The sequence below is a fragment of the Rhodamnia argentea genome, chromosome 5, assembly GCF_020921035.1.
Source record: "Rhodamnia argentea isolate NSW1041297 chromosome 5, ASM2092103v1, whole genome shotgun sequence".
Lineage (NCBI taxonomy): Eukaryota > Viridiplantae > Streptophyta > Magnoliopsida > Myrtales > Myrtaceae > Rhodamnia > Rhodamnia argentea.
The window spans coordinates 21,135,460-21,157,887 of record NC_063154.1 but is presented as its reverse complement, the minus strand read 5'-3'; the positions used below and the strand labels follow the sequence as shown (position 1 = coordinate 21,157,887).

Genomic DNA, 22,428 nt, shown 5'->3' with positions numbered 1-22,428 from the left:
GGGTGTTTAACATTTGAAAGTTTGTATCGTATTGATCACAAGCGCAAAAGCTCGGGCTTTTTAAGGATTTGGCCTCGTCACGTGAACCAACTCTCACCCAAGTCCAGGATCGAATAATGAGACAACATGGAGGCCCCTAAATATCCAAAGCAATCGGTCTGATAGGGGACGAAATCTACACGACGACGTCGAGATCGGATCCGGACTTACGAACGTAGGACTCAGCCTAAAGTGTACGACCCATAGCCACGTAATTAACCAAAAACAGTCCGCCGTCTCGTCAAGAAAGTTCAATCAAACCAAATACTTCGAATTACTTGATTTGATACATTGAAAGGAATCGAGATTCAGCTTTGATTTCACGGAAAGACTTGAGAATGGAGCACCCGTTTTTTCAACTTATCCCACCAACTCCGCAGATACCGGGGACCTCCGAAACATATCCTTCAGTATCAAACTGATATAACAGAGACGGAAAAGGACGGAGATAATACTTTTACATCGCCGCCCTAAAACGCAACGCTATCTAGGCATATGCTGGAAAGCATATACCCTTTCGCTAAGTCCAATTCCGCACATCGCTAACTATTTTTATTATTATTTACTTCGACGTTGTCATTGCGTTACAGGCTAGGCTCTACCAGTCTTAAACAATGCGGGGCCTACAAAAGATTCAATATTTCCGTAAAATTTAAGAAACTCCTTCCCCCAAGAGTTTTTGCGAAGCCATCAAGGAGGGAAAAAAAAAACCACGAACTTCTGCAAGGCTTTTGAGAAATCAGATGTAATAAAAATATATATCAGCAGACAGGTAGCGCCAGCGCAACTCGAATTAGGACACCGACGCTGTTTAACACTGACTCAAATGATAATTGTTCCATCTATGCTTCGGAAACTTGAATCATCCCTCATCTTTTTTATTCGAGGGAGTTCACCATTAGGAAGCAACAACGCCTTGAAAAGGACAAAAAAAATTCAAAACCAAAAAAAGTTGGTTGCCCAGGAACCCAACTTGCAATTTGCAACTACTACTAAAAACAATGTAACAATCCAACCAAAGGAAAATTCTGCGACCAATCGAATGAACTGGGACCACAGTCTGCAAGTGGGAGGTTGGTGTTGCAAATTTTCTATACGCTTCCGTTGACACGTCTCTCCGCCACAGAGTATTCACAGAGAAACGCAACGCCTATCGAAAGCGACTCCACAATTAAAGCATCAGCAATGACGGAGAAGAGAAGAGGGAGAAGATCGTGGCGGAGAAGGAAAGCTGTAAATTGTTGAGAGCGAAGAACTATACTTCCATTTGCTTTGACATCTATGCGCAAAGGACAGGTTGCTTAGTAACCATCGATCAAAAAAGCAGAGAACTCGAACACGACGACGAAACCACGACACCATAAGACCACGACACCACACCCACCTAGGCTCAGATCACATGCGCCAACTGGGAAAAAAATTAAAAACAGCACCGACAAACTCAGTTCAGTTCCTCCAGTTACCCTCGGAGGCACCGCCGCCCCTGGAGTACCTGGAGCCGCCGCCGTAACCGCCGCCGCCGTAACCGCCGTCTCCGTACCCGCGGTCGCGGCTCCCGCCGTACCCGCCGCCTCCGTAGCCACCGCCGCCTCCGTAGCCGCCGCCTCCGCGGTTGTACCCACCGCCTCCTTCGCGGCGGCCGCCACCGTACCCGCCGCCACCGCCGCGGCTGAATCCGCCGCCGCCTCCTCCGCCCCCGCCGGAGCGAGACTGGGCCTCGTTGACGGTGATGTTCCTCCCGTCGAGGTTCTGGCCGTTCATGCCGTCGATCGCGTCCCTCATCGCCTTCTCGTTGCCGAAGGTAACGAAGCCGAACCCGCGGGACCTCCCGGTCTCGCGATCGTTGATGACCTGAAACAAAAATTCAACGGCGTACGCATCAGATCCGGGACCAAAGCGCACCGTGGGGGAGAAGGAAAAAACAAAGCTGTGTTATCGATCGATCTTCCGTCTCTGGCGAAAAAGATGAAGATGGACGTACCGATTCGAGTCACAGTAACAAAAATTTTTTCAAGAGTAACACAGAGAGAACATAGTATCAAGTAACACAAACAGATCAGATCAGATCGGAACGGATCGGGATTCGATTCGGATCGCGGTCAGATCTGGATCTCCTGCTGCGACAAACGGACCTTCGATTCGAGGATCTCCCCAAACTGGCTGAAAGCCCTCTCGAGGGACTGGTCGTCGGTGGCCCAAGCGAGACCGCCGACGAAGCACCTATACTCAACCTCTGCGGAAGACATTGAAGAAATCGAGAGAACCCTTCGAGAGAGAGAGAGCCAGAGAGAGGCGGTTTCTAGGGTTTACACGCCTCCGGTGGAGAGCAATGAAAGGCCTGACCAGCTGGAGAGCGGGTATTTATAGCGGGTGCGGGGCGTCGAACTAGGGTTAAGGTTGGGGGTGCGCATTGCGCTCAGTGTGGTTAAGGTGCTAACCATGGTTAGTGTTACGCGGGTGTTTGGATGTGGATGCATGGATGAGTGGGAACTAGGATCATGCCTGCCACAGGAAGGCATAGGGTAGGGACAATTGAAACTTGCAAGGCTGTCAACCTAATCCTAGTCCTAAGCCCAATCCAAGGATTCAAACGGCTCATTCTGAGTTAACTTCCCACTAATTGTCTATTTTATGGATGACCCAATGTCGAAATGTGGATCTTCTCCTCTCTTTAATTTAAATTCATTGATTTATCGGGTCTCTTAAATATCTCGACACTACTAGAAAAACACATTTATAAAGATTTTATGGTGATTTCTTTTTCAAACGAGGTGAAGTGAGTCAATTAATTGAAGAATTTATCATTGAGGACAGAAAAAATAAGTTAGTTACGAAAGCATTAGCATGAGATTCTGATTGTTGTGGCGACTCTTTTGAAACGAGAAATGATAGGAATGAGTTGGGATTTGATGCCAACAGCGAGATTACAACAACAAAGCCTGAAAAATATTTAATATGCTATTGAGACTTCATAATTGAATCTTCTTTTTAACTAATAGGCAAATTTCTGATGAAAAAAACAAGTAATGGGCAAATTTAGAGACAAGAATTATAAGTTTGGTGACAACCTATGTGGCCCCGACACATTTCTTGTCCTCTTTAATTTAAATTAACTGATTTATCTCGTCACTTAAATACCTCAACGCCACTCGAAAAGTAAATCCATAGAAACATTATTATCGCTGTTCTTTGATGGGTGAAGCAAGTCAATCAATAAGAATTCATGGTCAATGGTAGAAAAAATAAGTTAGTTACCTCGCTTAGCAGTTGGGCTACCAAGAACAATTAGCTTGAGATTATGGTTGCGGTGGCGATTGTTTTGATGCGAGAAATTGCTCACAATGGGTGGATTTGATGCCAAAAGTGTAATTACAACAATAAACCCTCGAAAATATTTAATTTGTTATCGGAACATCGTGGCCAAATTTTATGGACATCATCGCCGACTTATTTTCTTTTAACTAATAGGCAAATTTATAGACAATAATCTAATTAAATTTGTTCGTTTAATATCTTGACATTTCATCAAATTATGACTTGGTGATAACCCATCGAGGCCTCGGCTAATGAACCGAGTCAATTAGCAAGAAATTCGTTGTCAATGGAATGTAAGTATGGCAGATTTCAATTGCTAGCAAGATTAGCACATGGATAATATGGAGGGGAGAAAAACATAGACAGCATTTTAAACACGGACAAATAGAAAATCAGTCAAAATTTGAATAATTTTCGTGAGATGAGTTTACGATATACAGCAATTTTATGACAATGGAGACTCAAGTGTAAAGTTTTAGCACGTGACACGTTAATGAAGGCTAATTTTTCAATAATTATGTCGAACATCCATATAATGATACCGATTTTGTCGTAGCGTATCATTGCAATTTATCTCAAAAGAGTAAATTGATATGTTATGCTTCTTCTTTTTTTTTTTTGGCTACATTTGAGTTTGAAATATCGCATTGCATTTGCTATAAAAAAAAATACCGGGTTTTTGGATTAGCGTGAACGGCCGTATTTTTCGATAATAGATGTTTTTAATATTTTTAACGAGATGTGGAGTGATAATTTCAAAATAACGTTATTTTCGAGTGATTGACGGAGTAGTCGCGACTTAGTGTCGGAAATCTCTCGTTCCCGAAAATTTAAAAATTCGTTCCGTGTCTCCTCCACCGAATTCAAAGCGAGTTCGTCACCAAACTCGTCGCTACGAAAAGAAAAGGAAGACAGGACGACAAAGGGGGAAAGAACGCGCGCACGTAAGGAAGGAGCTCCGTCAACTGAGTTGGCCGGGAGTCCCCCGGGCGAGTCAACGACGGAGTTGACCCGGAGTCACACGAGACGCACGAGGCACTAACCGTGGTTAAGGAGAAAAATCGAGCCGGAGGCGGTGGGGATTCGGTGGGCCCGGGGGGGTCAAGTGACGCTGCGGTGCTGGTGGCTGGTGGGCATATTTCGTTCCCTCTTGTTATTACTTTCGCTGAAGATTTCTTTTATTGGGTCCCTCTGGAGAAAATATCTAAACGGTGAAATCACGGATATGCCCCCGCCCTGTCGAGTTCCCGTTGCCGTGTCCATGGTTCTCGCAACGTCGTTTTGCGATCGCACCGTCATTTTCTTCTTCACCTTTTTTTTTTTTGTTTCATTTTTAGTTCGGCTTCGTTTGTTTTACGAAAAATTCGAGATTTAAAAGATATTTTTTAAAAAATAATTGGTTACATCTTTTAGAAAAAATTAGTCAACGAAAATTCCGAAAATATAGTCTTAAAAATGATTGATTACATCTCTCAAAAAAATTAGTTAAGAGAAAAATGTTTTCATTATCTGTGACAGTTTATGTCTAATTATTTTTGGGGGTAATAAAAAAAATATTTTGTATTTATTCAGTTTTGTGAGCGATATAACAGATTATTTTTTGAAAAAAAAAATTATAAATCTTGAATTTTCCGTGATACAACTACATCCTTAAGTAAAATAAAAATGAACTATAATATAAATCTTCACTTGTCAATAGCAGATGAATCACAACTGACTCGGCAATAATTGCTACTAATCTTCCACTGAAAAAATCTTGCATATTCACTCTATAAAATAAATTTATGAACATTTTTCTACAGACAAGAAATAAAATTTAAAAAAAAAAAAACAAGTTTCAAGAATCCAACAATTTGTATTGGGGACCTCCAACTGAACTCGAAGTGCAATAATGTCCAGAAGAGCATAAAAAGATTTTGCAGAAATTCTCCACACTTCTGGTATTTTGGTACTATTCACAGGAGGTGATAAAAGATGATACGCCTTTATCAGATCCAAGGACGAGCTTGCATCCCACAAATGAACAATGTGAAGATGAGCTCCTTCGGCAGGTCCACCGACCCTGGTGTCATTTCTCACAGTTAAAAGCTATCGAATAGCTGCTTCCTCCAAGTTCTCCGTCCAATTGGTCGATTCCCCGATTCAGTTCTTATCTACAAATTGGGAACCGAATCACACGACATCGATTCCGCTTTTCTGGAATTAGGAAAGGAATCGAACCGGCAACCACGTGAACCCGAAATTGGTGATCGATCCGACGCGATCCTCGGTCTACTTTGAATCCATGCTCAGCCCTAATCTTGGGACCGTTAGGCCCAATTTCCAACATTAATATTGGCATTATTCGATTCCGTTGAAACAAGAGAGCATAAAAGAATAAAGCTTCATAGACATTGTAAAGTGCATCACATCGTTTTATAGTAAGGTTGTTTTCTAATAGACTAACAAAAGGGTGAGTCGGATAGAGTATGAATCTAGTCATAAATAGTTGGGTTAATATCACGAAAAACCCCAAACCGATACACATGTGATAAATCTACTACAAATTATTTGTTAACCACAAAAAACCCCGAACCGATACGTTTGTAACAAATTTATCCCAAACTGGTATATCCGTGACAAATTTACGCTCCGTTAGTTTTCGTTAAATTTAATCGTAAGATTGCTGAGTTGGATGACACGTGACAGTTCATGAGTGTACCCGTTTAGGATTTTTACCCTATGTTTGTCACATTTGTATCACGAAGTATTAACCCAATTTAACGAAGGGTAATTTGTAACGGGTATACCGGTTTGAGTTTTTTGTGGTAAAAAAATTAATTTATGGTAAATTTATCACAAATTTATCGATTTATGATTTTTAGTAGTCAAAAAATAGCTTGGGGTAGATTTATCACATGAGTACCGGTTTGGGGTATTTCGTGGTCAAAAAATAGTGTATGACAAATTTGTCACAATTGTACCGGTTTATAGTTTTTTGTGGTATTAATCCTAAATAGTTCGATCAACTTTTGATTTTTTATGGGCGAATGACGGGAATTGAACTCGCACATGGTGGATTCACAATCCATTGCTAGAAATATAAGCAATATATTGCAATGCAAATTTCTCGACCTATATTCAACCCATTTTCAACCCGACATATATTACTAAAACACTTCCATATTTAATTCAATCTAGGAAAAAAATTATAAGAATTTTTTTTTTAAGAATAACATTGCTAAAACATTATGGATAATTTTACAATTAAAAAAGAAATATTGAAATATTGAAACAATACAAATCTGAATTTTCTTTTTTTTTCTCTTTTATGTCTTCTAAGTTCGGCCCTTTAGGAGAGCCGTAAAGCCTTGGCAGGCCACGGGCGAGGTGGGGCCCTCGCCTAGTAGCCGTCTGGGCAAGGGCTTCACGGTCCTCGTCTGCTTTCGGCGAGGGTCGATCGACGACCTTTACTGGATTTCAAAACAAAAAGACAAAAAGGAAAGAAAAAGAAAAAATTATAAAAAATCAAAATAATTAATATAGTTCTTGTTTCCTTTAAGAAATTTTTGGCGATCCATTTACTAGCCATCTAAGTTTATTTTTAAAACTTAATACAACTCATTTATGATCCACCCTACTAAATATGGATTTTAGACCCATTTTGTCACCTCTCTTTTCTAAGGACGTGGTGGTGGGACGACGTCTAATTTTTTTTTTTTTAAATAAAGAGAGTAAACCTTAATTGTGGATTATAACATTTTTTACAAGAGTTACTGGAAGATGCAAGCATTTATGATCCTTTACGACCCGAGGATTCCTTCATTGGCGGACCATGGAGTTGCCTTTAGGTTGTGTTTAGTTTCCCGAAAACTAATTAATTGATTGGGAAAATATTTTCTTGGAAATGATATTTTATATTACTTAAAATAATTAGGTAATGAAAAATTTTATCATTGACTCCGATTTATGTCTAAGCATTTTCGTGGACGATAAAAATAGTTTTTGTTCAGTTATCTTTATGAACTATATGAGCTATCATCTTTAAGAAATTATTTTTCACATCATTCTTTTTTTCGGGAAACTAATGGAGCCGTGTAAATAATTTTTTCATCTCAAGAACTGAAGTATGAACAGTCGACCTCCCCCAATTCCAAAGTTGAGATTTCACCGACACCTTATTTTGTTATCTAAGCGAGGAGAGAATGGAATATAATGGAAAGGAAAAGAAAAGAAAGGAAGCGAGTACAGACGATAGGAGAAAGCAGTAAATTTCTCTGACTTGTCTTGTGGGTGCATAGTAAAGAAATGACATGAAAAGGGAAACTGGTTTGATTGATGGTGGCTAAGGGTTGGCGAGGCAAACCGGCGAATAGAGACCTTTAGAGCGCGAATGATAACCATTAGGTTCATGAAAGCGATTTCCGATTAGAAATAGTTTGTTATTATTATTTTTATTTTGTAGACGAGTTTTTGAGCAAAAAACACCCTAGACAATGACACGAAATTTCTGTTCTCGAAATAAAAATTCGTTTGATTACAACATAATATTTCTACGGTGGCCGGCCGCCCGGTCTCGATCGAAGACCGTCGGGCGACAAGCAAGAGAGAGACCGCACACGAGAGAGAGAGGGGGAATGAGCGATGAGAAGAATTATTATTTCTATTTCTGGAAAGGTATAAAATTTATGTTTCTCATTTCTATTCCAAATCAATTTATAGACTAAAAATTTATCGCGGAAATAGAACAATGAAATTATTTTACCAAACAAATTCATGTTTTAAATCTGTTTTCAAGAATAAAAAAATAAACAAAAAGAGAAAAACATAATAGTTATCATTCGCGGCAGAAAAACATAACGATAATCATTCGCGGCCTTAGAGGTGGAGGGATTGAGAGAGAGAGATAAAGCAAGGAAAGAGAGAGGTGTCAAAAAATGTCTCGACTATAGTAAATTGTGCCGTTTTGGGACATTTGGAAGGAAAAAAAATTTGAATCTAATCATATAAGAAATGCCAATGGTTGGGCTCTTACGAATTCCCAAGGATCCAACCCCGTGTATCGGCTGACTTTGAATCACAAAAGAATAGATTGCGATAATTCATTGCAAACTTTGTAAAATGTCCGTATGCTATGACAATTTTCGAGAGGAAATTCGATAAAATGCGCCAAGATATGACATATTTATGACGAAGGGTCGTCTCAATGATCCTTGTGAAAAAAATTCGCAGAGCGAGTGAATTACAAAATGTGCAAATTCCCGACCTCAGCTTGTTATCAGTAGTTATAATGCGTGAAAAGGCCAACATTATACTTTTTAGAGAAAAAACATTATTGAGAGTACGTCGAAAGATGCGGTTTCAATAATAACTCCTTTTTTTTTGTTTTTTCAGATATTCAAATGAAATCGCGAAGGAAATTACAAAAGTTGCACTGCCTGAACGAAATCTAAAATCAAGAATGCCATAATTTTTCGGTCCGGCCATTTGAATTTTGTCAGGCATTTCGATCTTTACAAAGACGGGCAGAGGATGTGAAATGACAAAAAGAAAATAGGAAGGAGAAAAATAAATAAAAAAGAAAAAAAAAAGAAAAGCAGAAGGTCCCACCGAGATTTGAACTCGGGTTACTGGATTCAGAGTCCAATGTCCTGACCACTAGACCATGGGACCTCACGTTGTTGCTGTCGGACTGATTATATCAACTTGTTTTATACAAGGAATATTTAATTTGACCAATTTCTATACCACATTCCAAGTTCACAACCAGGGTTTCCTCTGTCCTTTTTGTTAGCCCGTGGATACTCGAACTCGAATCAACTGTGTGTGTGTATATATAATGAATGCTAGATTCATTTAACCGAGAAGGAAGTTTTGGATGTCAGGTTCAAGTGTTGAATCGCAAATTGATTTCGACGGATTTAGTTTTGAGCGCCCGCGACGTGATTTGCTAATTCTCTAGTTCATTTTTCCGTTAGATTGAGAATTTCACAAGCCATTTGGTTTATCATTTTGAGCATCATTGGACTATCACCTTCTTTTGTGAAAAAATAGACAAATATAAAAAAATGCACACTTATGTTTCGTTTCGGTTTGTGCTTCATATTGGACTAAGGGTAGATTTGATTCAATTTTTCCAAGGGCCTTTCAGCCCCTTAGGAGAATGTTGAAACATTTGGTTCAATTTTAGGCTGTCATTTAGCCAAATGCTTACCCACATAGTCAACGTGTGTCCGAGATCCGACACACGGTCAACACTCAATGCCCGAAGTGACAAACGAGTCGGCCTTGGGCGACACTTGAAAGGGCCCAACTATAATGGTGGGCCTTTTCGCTAAAATACTAAATTTTAACTACATATCAACTTAGCCTAAAAGCTAAGAGAAATAAGCCTCCACGTCTGTTTCTTGGCATTTTAAAAAGCCATCCTACTTATTATCCTCGTTAGGCTACCAATGCGAGACTCTTTCCTTCAATAGGTAAGCCTCGAAGTGTCATATTTAGCTTTTTAAAAAGACTTCCTTGTTTATCTCTCTCTCCCTCGTTACGACTATGGGATCAATTATAAGCTTATGATTCAAAGTGTAAATGATGACAAAGCCAATAAATCGTTGCTTGCATAGATTTCCAGCACATGAACTTTATCTGAACATGACAAAGATAGTCACTTTGCCGACTATAATCGAAGGAAAGGGCATTATAGCGTCTACGTTAGCACACTTTCTTCTCATGCAAATGCAAATTGCAAAGCTTCTCTTTTCACATCTTCGCTCGGTCTCCAATCCTTTCATCTCGGGGCATTGGATCAATGCTGTAATTGTTCTGACATAATAATTCACTAGAGTGTTTGGTTAGCATCTTATCAAGTCATTTTACTTTTATCTATTTTTCTCGCTATTGATGTGGGGTCAATTCTAAGTTTCTTTTAATTATTGATTTTTTTTTTGTAAATTTGAATCAAATGAATTTCATTGAAACAATCATAAAAATAATAATGTATTATGTATATATAAAAATATATATTTAATATACAACGTGTCTCGACGTGTCAGAATTACGTATTTTTGAGAAATCATGTGTCGGCGTATTGTGTCGTGTCGTGTATCGGCGTCGGTGCTACATAGTTAGTAGAGATCGGTATTGGGCTTTCAGCATTTAGCCAAATGCTACAAGATTTTTTTTCCTTCTAAAATTACCCTCATCAATTCCCCAATATTCCGATTTTGCCCCTCTTAATTACCGTTCGTCTGCTTAGAGGACGGTAGAATCTGGCCGGCGAGGGACCGGCGAGGGAGAGGAAGGAACCGACCTTTACGGCCCCTACTTCTCAAGAGCCCTAATCAGCCTCGCCGTCTGCGAGCACCGACTCTTCCATCGCCGATTCCCAAGGAAAAGGAGGCGGGCAGAAACCCTAGACCCGAAGCAGAAGAATCGAGCAACCATGTCGTACGACGACGTGGAGATAGAGGACATGGAGTGGAGCGAGGAGCTCCAGGCGTACACCTACCCTTGTCCCTGCGGCGACCTCTTTCAGATCACCAAGGACGACCTCCGCCTCGGCGAGGACATCACTCGCTGCCCCAGCTGCTCTCTCTACATTACCGTCGTCTACAACGCCGAGGACTTCGCCGGCAGCACGAGTAAGATGAACCTGGAGCCCTCGAAGCAACAGCCCGTCGCCGTCGCTTGAATTTGAGGTCGGTTTTTGGAGTTGTTGTGATTGTAATTATCAGTTCGGGTTTTTGGTCGGGGGTGGTTTTGTTAGGTGTCGACGATCGGTTCGCGTTAGTTGAGGTCGAGGTGTGTTGTTAAGTCTCCGTGATTTTGCCAGATGATAAGAGTTCACCGATTGATTGATGTACAAAAGGTTCATGGAATGTATACGTTCGATGGTTTTGAATACTTTTTAAGTTTGGATCGTGTGCTCTTGGTTCACTCGGTGTTTACCCGGTATAGAAACTGAACAAGTTTGAGGTTGCTTCCTCCTTGATCTTTACGACAAAGTGGGAATATTGGTTATGGGCCCGTGTGTTGTTTCTGCTTCGCTTGGCGAGAGTTTTCTTATCGGTGGGTTTGAGCCTTTGAGATGTGATTATATGGGAAGGGCGATCTTTAGATCCAATGGGGTCAATGCAAACAAACTGGGAACCATGAGGGTAGCTTCTATTACTGCGAGACCTGCTACTGTCGAGAATTTCTCTCATTTGGTCTTTCTCCTATGGCTATAGTGTTGAATGGTTAAGAACTGTTCTGATTACGGATATGACTATTGTAATCGATCTGTTTTATCAATCTTGCTCAAGAAGATATTTGTAAGATCCATCATGATTTTGAGGAGAATTGTCATCTTTAGCTGAAGATAATAAGCAAATCCATTGTGTAACAGGCCACTCTTTATTCTTTACACCTTCACAATGTCCGTGGTTTTTGCTTATCTACATTTCTGTTCGGTATTTCATGGGGTCGTTTCTATTGTTTGTGAGGCCTACGCATTAGAGTAGCGTTTTTTTTCATTGATGTTTCATTCTTACTGAGACATCTTTCATCATGAGCATGTGGTAACCTCTGAGTATAATGTTCAGTAGGCCCTCTTTAGTTATCAAGAAGATTTAGAATCCTGGGTTGCTTCTATCTTGTACTCTTTCATTCGGGGTTTGGTCTGACTTATAGGAGTCTTGGGTGTTTTCCTTTGTTTTTCGCTTTTCTTTACTTCTTTAATTCTTGAACATTTTTTATGTACTTGAATTTTTCAACTTAATAAAATCCTTTATGTGCCTATAAAAAAAAAAGTTCTGTTACTGCTATGTTCTGATGTACAACTATAGGGAATAATCGTAATGTAGATTAAAATACTGTATCAGACCGAATGTATGGCCATGGTGATCTTCGTGGTAACATCGACTCTTGGTCATTTTCTGTTGTTGGCTCCATCTTTTCCGGCCATTTTGCATTATGCGGTCAGATGTATCATGCCGTTAATAAGAATTTCTCTTTAAATTTATGCTTGTTGTGTAGGTTTCTTTCCCCTCAAATCAACTCATTTCTTTCTAGGTGGTATCAGATATCTTAGAAACTTAATGACTACTATTTGTATGGCCAGAAAGGAATACAATTAGAAATTTGCTTGAAGTTCTAGATGGCCAGCGTTGTCAACTGTTGTAAGCTGCATTGTGAATATGGAGAAAATGTGTGGATGCTTCTGTTTGTGGTTACCTGTCTATGCGAAGGGAGGAGAAAATAGGAAATGTGAATATGTGAGTGAACAATTGTGGTTTGTGATCTACTTGCAGTTCTTTGAGTGAGCTATCTACATATGTCTTTCGAGAAGTACCATTTACATATATTGGCTATTTGTGCTGAATAAGCAAGAAGAATCACCTCATGGCCTCTGGAAGTATCATATGCCATAAATAGACTGGCAGTGTTTCTAGTACTTCAAGGATGTTGGTTTTTTAATCCTTATGTTGCATGGTTTTAATTGAACATTATAAATTCCAAATTATAGGTTTTATTTTGAATCAAACCTAGTAGACATGAGGTGATTCGGAATCATATCTGGAGAAAAGCTTGCTTGTGGGGTTCCTCATGATATAGATGAAGTTTGTTCCGAGTGACTAGAGGCTTTGTTTCCAGATGTACCTCATCACTTTCTTGAAGAAGAATTGCTGAAAACATTATCCGAACTTGATTTTTTTTCAGAGTGCTCGCATTATACATGAACCGCCAAGGGCATTTTCTTTCCGGACTTCTTAGGTTAATTTGACTGCATGTGTCTGCTGTCCTTGTTTCTTGAATCTTGTAGGCTATTATTGGTTGGAGGTGAAGAAACCTCGCATTCTGTTTCTACTTATTCCATAATGCGGCATGAGATTCCTATCGCATACATTTGCGAAGTTGACCTAGTTTTGCGATAGTGGAGGAAGTTTGTTTTACTTGCTGTGAGGTTGGCATAATTCATAGGATCAGAAAGAGGATATCCTGCGAACCTTCATGATCGGAACAACATATTAAACGATTCGTCAGTCTATTCACAGAGTGTTGATTCTTCAGTATAGGGATCTTGTATGGTCTACCAGTTTTTTGATTGCCAGAGTTGTGCGCACACCTTCTTGAAGTGTACGCGTGGTCATATGCGGGGAATTGCCACAACTTTGCAATTCAATGGATCCAACGTTCACTCCACTTTCCTGAAATGCTGATATTACTCGGAATTTGCTCAACCTTCATTCCCTGCAGACTCGAGTCAGATCTTGTGGAGAGAGCACAAGCCTGAGACTTCTCTAATCTAGTGTAGTATGATTGGGATCTTGGCTTGGTGTCGATTGATTTTCATCGACTCCGGACACTTGATTAAATCATGACTAAAAGTGTTTGACACAGCTTGGAGATCGACTTTCCTTTACATTAGTTAAAGCAAAGGTTTCTCAGCCCGCTTTCCTCAACCCTCTGCTTTTGAGTGTGCAAAGATTATGTTGTCTTTTTCTGCAATGTTTATTTTGTGGAAACACATGCAACAAGCACTGAAACAACGGGACAAATAACCAGATTGGGCTCCCGTCGCTATATGAAGATCCTCTGCATATACATGTCTGCAGGAAAAATTCAGAAACCTTGTCCAAGACTCCAAACTCAAGAACCACTCTCTACCGTTTCTGGGAACTTTTCTTTTGCACTTGGTGCCAGGACTCGCCCTCACCTCGCTTGGTTTTTGGCACATCATAAACATATCAAGAAACTACTTCCTTACAGGATCAAGCAATTTCAAATCATGGTTTTGGTATCCGTTCACCGTCTCTGCCCCCCCATATTCAAGCATTCCAAGCTCGTACTAGTGTTCTCATGTGCAAGTGTTCGACTTCCCTTTCATCCACCTTGCTTTTGAGCTCGATAATATCGGGCACCCCTCCACATTTCTCCACCTGGCTATATTCTCTGGTTTCGGTCTTTTGGCAGAGATCAACCATAAAGCAGAGACTATCGGGAGTTCAGGGAGTTCTTGCTGCATCTGTTTTTGGTCAAGAACTTCTCTTGCTTCATTTCCATTCCACTGATCATGTTGGACTTGAAGGGCACTACCACTGGCTATTGCAGCTTGTAGTGCTCGTATCATTCGTCTCATCTTTGGCAGCAATATGTTTTCCAACGAGTTTCCTGGCATATCTACTTCTTGCCATTTTTGTGACCTTTCAGGGTTGCTGGTTTATAAACATCAGGTTCTTCCTTTGGGTACCAGAATTTGTGGCCAAGGGTTGCAGCACTCGGTCCACCCACGCAAGCGGAGAATTAGTGCAAGGTGTGGTAACTTGCAGCTCAAGTCATGGGGGCTCAAGCGCTCGAGCCCTCGCCTGAGTTTGAAATGGGCCGGTAAATGTATCGAGAGAGGGCGGCCTACGGAGTACGAGTGACTACAGGGTAAAGGTGCCGAGTTGCCTCTATCCTTTGATGGATTCGGGCAATCGCATCCTTAAAACATAGTGTAACTGCTTAATAGAGCAATTTAATGTGAAATTAAGCGTGTTTGGAGCATTTGCAATCTTCCTAGTAACAAAGCTGGAGTGGAGCGTGAAGAAGTGGTTCAGGATACCGGCGACTACTGTTTATTTCATTTACAGTTACGAAGGAATTGTGAAGATTATCATAATTTGTCCGCTAATTGTTATGCAAGTAGCTTATTTGTAAGGAAAACAACATATTCTCCCTTGGTCGATTTTTATTTTCTCCTTTTATGAATGTCAGGACAATGAATTACTATGAATTATGACATGCTGTATAAAAAAGGGCGGATATATGCTGAAAATTCAAGGATAAATACATCTTAATCCATCCTCGCGTATGGTTAAACATAAATCTGCAGGATTGGTAATTCTTGTTTGCGTGTCGCGTTCGTATTTTGGCTATTCAAGCCTTTATGAAAAGGTTCCGATGTGATTACCTAGTATATTTCTTCAAAATATAAGTGAAAATGTGTCAACGGTATTAATTTTGAGTTGAGTCATGCGGTGTCGAGTTCGAATTTCCCTCGGTAATTTCATATAGGGTTAGAGTCGTGCTATTGTGCGTTGATGCCCTTAGGAAGGAAATTCCAGTTTCAAAAAGCTCCTTCTGGGCTCATGTCTTGTGCTTATTACCTTTGGAATCACAAAATCACTTCCCTATTCATTTTTCACTGGCGCTAGCATTTTCCTTTATGTTTTTTAATCCGACTCCATAAGCTTTGCAGGTATATCTTCCGAAATTATGCCAGTTTCAAACTTAATATTTTGCCCAAAGAGCAACTCTACTTCTTATTTTGAAAATACTTACTGACCGTATAACTTGATAAACTTAGGGCTGTCAAATGGGTGGATCAGTTCGACAAAAAAAAAAAAAAAATTGGGTGGATCGATTCATCGAAATTGACCTAAATTGACCCATTTTGCCTATCGTGACCAATTTATATACAATATAAATTCAGTAACCCAAACCCAACCCTATTTACTAAAATACTTTATATATAATTTAACAAATGAATATCCATATCAACCTAGTCAAACTACTTCAACCTCTTTATATGCGTATATTATCCCGATAAAATCATTATTACGACTATAAAATGCTAAAGAATTGGCTTTCAACATTGCATAGAATTTTCAATTTTTGTATTGATTCACAACTGAAAATAAAAGCAAGTTGGCACTTAGCAGTGAATTCATAAAATCAGGGCAAATAAACACTAACCCAGGCTTATCCACCAAAAAAATCCACATAAATTCCAATAAAATAAATTGTGGACTTAGTGCAAGCCGAAACCCCGAGTCTCCTTCATTTCTTCTCTTATGTACCTTAATGGAAAACCTCAAATCCACACATTTCATTTTGGACTAAACTTATTTTAGACCCAAATATCTTCGGCTCCTTATTTTTAAAACCCATTATGGCTCGCCCTTGAATTAAAAAAATGATCCATTTACGACCTATCTAAACAAATACGGGTTCGTAAATAGGTCTTTGACTCATTTTGACAGTCCAATAAAACTATACTATAAAAACTACATTGCCCCACCTTGTAAATCTCGAAGCTCCCAAACTCTCCCATGATTCCTAACCTCCATCACTCATAAAACCTCCAATCTCTCCTCCACCACGCACCTTTGTCCGCCATTGCTGTCGACCTCTTCCCCTCCTTTCTCTTCTTCCGTCACCACGGGCTTAATCTAGGTATGGTGGCCATGGCCACATGTTCAGAGAGTGACCATGGTCGCAAGTTCAGAGTGCGAGAGTTGGTGAGATTAGGGGCTAAGTGAGAGAAGGGTTCGGGTTTTTTTTGTATTTGTTCATTTATTCAGAAAAGATTTCAAAAAAGGGTTTGAAGTGAACCTTATTTCAAATAAGAGCTTGAAGTAGTTATGCCTGTTTCAAATAATGGCCTAATCTTGCCGGCATGCTAGATATTTTGTCCGGTCAAGAGCTATTTAGTCCAAACATAATTTAAACCTAAATTTTAGTTAAATTAGATGAAAAATAAAATAAAAAACTAAAATTTTTATAAAAAAAAGAAAGAAAGCAAATACAAGCTAGCCCACCCGCTTGTGGCCGCCTTCCCATCACCGGTGGGGTGTCGGGTCCTCGGCCCTCGCCCAAGTCTAGTCGAGGGCCCGGGACCCTCTCCCAATTTTGGCTAGGGTCACCGGTGGGTTCTGGCCGATGACCTTCTCCGAGTTATGGCAAGGGTCATCGGCGAACCCGCTGGCCATCGTCGACCACAAGCGGAAGGCTTGGGTTTTTCAATTTTTTTTGTTCTTTTTTTTATTTATTAAGTTTTAACCTTTTATCTCTTTTTTTTTGAGTTTATCTTTTATGGAAAACATTTTAGATTTTTTAAATAAAAAAATAAAAGACGAAAGTTTCCTTGATTAGCCAACAAGGTCAGACCCTTTTCTAAGATTGACATAATCAATTCAAGCCTTTATTTGAGAAAATGAAGATAGTTCATGCCTTTATTTAAAATATTCTCATTTATTTATGGATAGGGATCCCAATTTACTTTTTAAAATTTTCCCCGTTCAATGAGCATCCCCTCAACGATTGGGTATTCATGGTTGAGATTTCTAGTCTTTTTATTTGGGTTTTCCACCTTTTCTTTCCACCTTTTCTTTCCACCTCTCTTCCCTCTCCCTTTCTGTTCCGCCAACCTCGATAATGCAGGTCTGACGATTGCAGAGCCTGTTGTGCCGTTGCCAGCCCGCCCGCCCGCTGCAGCTACCGCTAGTCCTCGTCGACACTCTTCCGGTCGCCGGAGCTGCCGTCTCTGGTTGACCTTGGCTGCGACACCCCCACCCCCCCCCTCTCTCTCTCTCTCTCTCTCTCTCTGTTTGTGTGTGGATGGAGCTGGATAGCGATGAATGACGCAAAGGGACGAGGATAGGCGAGGATAGGAAGGAAAACCTAGCAGGCGAGCTAGAAACGGATTGTTGGGCGATACATGGAAAGACATTTTGATTGGTATGTGATTTTCTACCGAAGGCAGGGGCATTTTGGTAAGTCCGGTGTTCCGGCCATTCATTTAGGTGCCTTAATTTCGAGAAAAATGAATGGTTTGAATTTTTTTTGTTAAGAATAATTATTTATTAGCTTGAAAAAATTAGTCAATAAAAGATACTCTAAATCTCGATAACGGTACCTGTTTAAATATATTTGTGGACGATAAAAATATTTTTTCGTTTATTCATTTTTGTAAACTAGAAAAGTGATTATTTTTAGAAAAATTTTATCAAAATTATTCGCTTTTCACGAAATAAACGCAAGCTTTGAAGATGTGAATTTGTGGTGTTAATCCATTCCCAATCCTTTATTTGTTATATATACCAACTCAAAACATTAAACCAGTGAACTTCTACCGCTATCATATCATAGTATGCAACATTGCAATTACATCAAACCTTGAACTACAATGATAAGACACTTAATAAGTTGACAAACATTACTTAAGAGTAGACCTTGTGTACAGGAGCACCATTCTCAAAGAAACCAAACAGATGCAACAAATACTAAAGACCTAAGTCCATTTTCATTTTCCTAGTCCACAATATCGTAAGATCCGGTGACTTTGCGAACGATATATTCGTGCAACCTCTCTATGTCCCCCATTAGGAAGTGAATGCCAGAATATCCGGATCTTGTTTAAGAAGAATCATCTCATCTTCGCTGGTGGTTATCCATGCATCAATTCCTCCGCTCTCTTCGTGGTCCATCAGGAAGATGGATTTGAGATTCAATGATATGTTGTGCACAAGAACCGGCCTTCCCCACCCGAAGTCGATCTCATATAGCCCGAACCGGCACCAGCTGCTGAAGGCAATTGGACACTCTTCGCCTGAGGACACATTTTCGACAAATTCGGCTATAGAATTGCACACCATTGAGCAGAACTCCTCCCTGTCTACTACTGCTGCATATTTTTTTCTGGCGTCCGATATCATTTTGCTTGTTATATTCACCATCTCCTTGAATTCCAACTTGCTTTTGCTTGCTATGGGTTCACAGGATCGCCCGAAAATCATGGCGAACAGATTGCCACAAGAATTCGCAGGGATCGCTAGATTAATTTTCTCGCGCAAGTTGAACGTCATGTAAATCACGAAAGACCTTTGTTCGCCGTGTTTATATTGATCAATACTGGCGAGAGCCCTACTTATTAGCGCCGAAACAACCGCCACCCTTGAAGGCTGGGAATTGTTGGGCGTTGAATCCTTCGCATCATCCCTAGCTAGGGCTTTTAGCTTCGATATAGCATTACCGCTGAACCTGAACCTAGACATGACTAATTCCTTATCGCCAATAGTGCGTGGTGGAGGCCAATTCGGGACCGTCGACGCTTTCGCCGGGAAGAGAGATGACAACTCGAAACTTGGACAGATTGTCATGTCTATGTTACCTCTGCAAGCGGTAGCCCAGGAATTAACGAACATGGCCATCGTGTACACATCGCTGATCTTGTGTGTAGATCGCAGGGCAATCGCTAATCCACCGCAATCGAATGTATTCACTTGAATCACAACCAGCGGATTGCCTACTAAGTTGGTCGGGAATTGTGACAAAATATCGAGCAAGTCCATGTCGGGATCTCCATGGAGAAGCTGATCAATCTGGCCATCCACTTTGGCATGGACGAACTCGACTCCAAGGTCGTTACAGTCGATAAAACAACCGTCCTCCTCGATATATCTCCCTGCCATAGGATAAAAGATCGTTAGAGTTTTGGAAAGTGACTCCTCCATTTTCTGAAGCCTTTTAGAGATATCAACTCCGGGGTTCTCAGCATCATCTCTATAGTAGAAGATAACGCCCACATAATTTGGCATTTGAAGCTCATCCATTGATGATAGCTTCCATTTTCGCCGGTTGCTCGGCGTGGGCACTGACGGCTTGACCAACTTCTTCCACTGTACTTCCACCTTCATGCTTGGGTTGCTTCTCAAGATTATGTGTGGAAGTACAACTATGGAAGCAATATAGAGAAACGAGGATGGTGAATATGGTAATGGGCAAGTTCTGTCCAGTGAAATACTGGTTTTATAGATACTGTTTTGTCATTTTGACATTGAGGGCTTGCTTTGATTTGAAGTAGTTTCCGGATGACATTTAAGTCTTGAAAGTAATAGTCGTTTCAAGATTGCCTGTATTTCTCGTTGGTACAATCAGTGCAGTAGGTAGACAACAACAATCGTAGTGTCACGTCTGTTTTCGTTCTTGGATCTATTTACCCTTGTCAGAAACCATGTAAAAATATCTTGGAAACGAGAGTCACGCTTTGCCAATTCCCGGAGAAAGAAGGAATTGTCTTCACTTGCTCATAAAAATATCTTAAGTCACACTCGCACAAAGTCATAAAAAAGAACAAAGAAATAGATGTGCCAAAAAGTCTCTAGAGGAAAATTGTCCAAAAAGTCATAAATCTAGTACACTTTTTGTCAATTTAGTATTAAACCTTTTAATTTTGATAATTGATGTTTCAATCTTTTTGTATTTTTCCAATTGAGTTCATTTGACTAATTTTGACCGAAAATTATTGACGTGGACGTCGGTACTTTCGTGGATAATTTTTAATAATATATCTATTTTTTTTTATAGATTTCTTTTGTTTGTTTTTAAATTAGATAAAAACGTAAAAAAGACAAGTTAAAATCTTATCTAGAAAAAAAATACTGAAAAAAAGAGAAAGAGAAAGAGATTGGAAGGCGCCGGTGGGTAGATGTTGCCGCTCGACGTCGAACGGGCCGATAAAGGTTGTCGGGCCACCTCTAGGCCAAGGCGAGGCCTCGTTGGCCCCAAGTAAGGGCCGGCAACCCTCGCTAGGCCCATTCGAGCGCCGGTCTGGTGGAGGGTTGGCCACCCTTGCCTATGGCCTGCGCCCTTCGCCGGCCCCTCCGGGAATGGGCGAGGCAGCGGTAATGCCCTTCCGGCGCTTGCCATTCTCTTTGTTTTTTTTTTTCCTTTAGTTTTGCTTTTCTAAATAAAATTTTAGCTTTTCTTTTTGAGTTTTTAAAGTTAGATTCAATACAAAGAAAGAAACGAAAAGTTAAATTAGCAAAAAACGTTCAAAAAAATATTACTAAAAATTATCCATGACAGTCTACTTTGGTGAGCAAAATTGGCTGGATGGACTTAATTTGCAAATATGAAAAATTTTAGGACTCAATCGGAGTAATTAAAAAATTTAGGACTGATTTGATAAAAGTGTAATAAATTTAGGATTGTTTGGATAATTTTCTCACGTTTTTTATGATTTGAGGTTTGTGGGCCCACAAAGTTTACACAAATCAATGTTTGGACCACTAGCCAGACAACAAAAGCCGTCCGGCAGCCCTAAATATAGCCTCAAGGCACATGAATGTCAACAAACATTATCATCCCCGTAACCACAAACATCAAATCATAAAAAAAACGTGAATCGATTCAAGATTATCTTAAAGTTTTTGGACTTAATTTACATTAAGCCCCAAAATTTTTAAGAAAATATTTTTACCCCGTGTCTACATCTTTTAAAAGAATCTTTATCTTTCTTAAAAAAATGATGAGACATGTTTTTAAGAAATCATATCTTGCTAGATTTTTTTTACTTTTTAAATTTTCTGAGATTTTGTGAGATTAATTGAAAGATGAATTAAAACGTGAGACATGAATGATTCTTTTTTTTTTTTTTTTTTCAATTTTAGAATTTTATGATTTTTTATTTTTTATTTTTTATGGGTGAATTTAAATTTGAATTGCAAATCTTTTCAATTTGAATTTTCTTCCCCTTTTTTTTTTTTTGGCTCCAAACCAAGCTTTGTGTATCACAGACTAGCTTGGAAGCTGGGGTTGCACGGCTTGAGACTGATGGCGAGACCGACGGCTCCGTGGCAACTCCGGCGGGACCGCGAAGGTGCGAGGGCTTCGGTCGAAGAGGGGAACTTGATGGGACTGCTCTTAGCTGTACCGATGGTGAAGGAGAAGTTGCTGGGAATTCCCACTTACTGAACGTTACTGCCTTAGTCTTGAAACCACCACGTGAACTTATCGTCCTCTTCCCTTGACTTTTTTTCCGCTCTCCAGTCTCGAACCCACCACGTGAACTTATCGTCCTCTTCTCTTCTTGACTATTTTTTCTGCTGTCCCTCTTTCTGTCTGTCTGTCTGTCTCTCTCTCATGTGGCTGGCTCCCCCCTGCTTTATCTGGTCCACACCTAAATTCACCCTCGCTTTCTCCCTTGCTCCCAAATAATGACCTTCGGAAATGCTAGCAAAATTCACTACAAAAATGCAAATTTCGCCTCGAGAACCGCGAAATCTCGGATTTTTCGATTTCTTTGAGAATACAAGTGGACTTGGTCTGGTGCGCGAAAATTAGCCCGACACCACCTCGTCGCTACCGGAAGGAATTATGTGATTCGGCAAACCCCGTGGAACTCTCTTGGCCTAAATAAGTGCAAATTACTGCACAAGAGAGAGTGTGAATGTATACAAAACCAGAAGTACATCGTAGAATGATGAATGTGATCTCTTTCGTTGAGCAGCTACCATACCCATATATAAATTTAATTTTCCTAGTAATTACCCAAAAAGAGGAAAAAGAAGC

At 40.1% G+C, this 22,428-nt stretch overlaps 3 protein-coding genes and 2 non-coding genes across 5 annotated transcripts; 1 reads left to right on the top strand and 4 right to left on the bottom strand.

Moving 5' to 3' along the window:
* Positions 1 to 793: 793 nt before the first annotated feature.
* On the bottom strand, positions 794 to 949 carry LOC115737265. Its single transcript, XR_004015002.1, has one exon. It is a non-coding gene; the product is annotated as a small nucleolar RNA snoR137 (small nucleolar RNA).
* A 328-nt stretch (positions 950 to 1,277) lies between these two features.
* On the bottom strand, positions 1,278 to 2,372 carry LOC115737232 (glycine-rich RNA-binding protein). Its single transcript, XM_030669268.2, has 2 exons — positions 2,172 to 2,372; positions 1,278 to 1,890 (listed from the first exon to the last, which is right to left on the bottom strand). Exons 1-2 carry the CDS (start codon positions 2,283 to 2,285, stop codon positions 1,486 to 1,488), a joined length of 519 nt encoding a protein of 172 aa, XP_030525128.1. The 5' UTR covers positions 2,286 to 2,372; the 3' UTR covers positions 1,278 to 1,485.
* Positions 2,373 to 8,934: 6,562 nt separating this feature from the next.
* Positions 8,935 to 9,006, bottom strand: TRNAQ-CUG. Its single transcript has one exon. It is a non-coding gene; the product is annotated as a tRNA-Gln (tRNA).
* A 1,626-nt stretch (positions 9,007 to 10,632) lies between these two features.
* LOC115737260 (diphthamide biosynthesis protein 3-like) lies at positions 10,633 to 11,352 on the top strand. Its single transcript, XM_030669305.2, has one exon. The coding sequence runs from the start codon at positions 10,775 to 10,777 to the stop codon at positions 11,021 to 11,023; it is 249 nt and encodes an 82-aa protein (XP_030525165.1). The 5' UTR covers positions 10,633 to 10,774; the 3' UTR covers positions 11,024 to 11,352.
* Positions 11,353 to 18,157: 6,805 nt separating this feature from the next.
* On the bottom strand, positions 18,158 to 19,865 carry LOC115737251 (acetyl-CoA-benzylalcohol acetyltransferase-like). Its single transcript, XM_030669294.2, has one exon. It carries the CDS (start codon positions 19,770 to 19,772, stop codon positions 18,459 to 18,461), a length of 1,314 nt encoding a protein of 437 aa, XP_030525154.1. The 5' UTR covers positions 19,773 to 19,865; the 3' UTR covers positions 18,158 to 18,458.
* Positions 19,866 to 22,428: the final 2,563 nt, after the last annotated feature.

Bases quoted from the DNA above. Each gene is read 5' to 3' on its own strand.
- LOC115737232 (XM_030669268.2), bottom strand. From the start codon at position 2,285: ATGTCTTCCGCAGAGGTTGAGTATAGGTGCTTCGTCGGCGGTCTCGCT. The intron at 1,891-2,171 runs GTCCGTTTGTCG...TTTTTGTTTCAG, and splicing joins GGGAGATCCTCGAATCGAAG to GTCATCAACGATCGCGAGAC.
- LOC115737251 (XM_030669294.2), bottom strand. From the start codon at position 19,772: ATGAAGGTGGAAGTACAGTGGAAGAAGTTGGTCAAGCCGTCAGTGCCC.
- LOC115737260 (XM_030669305.2), top strand. From the start codon at position 10,775: ATGTCGTACGACGACGTGGAGATAGAGGACATGGAGTGGAGCGAGGAG.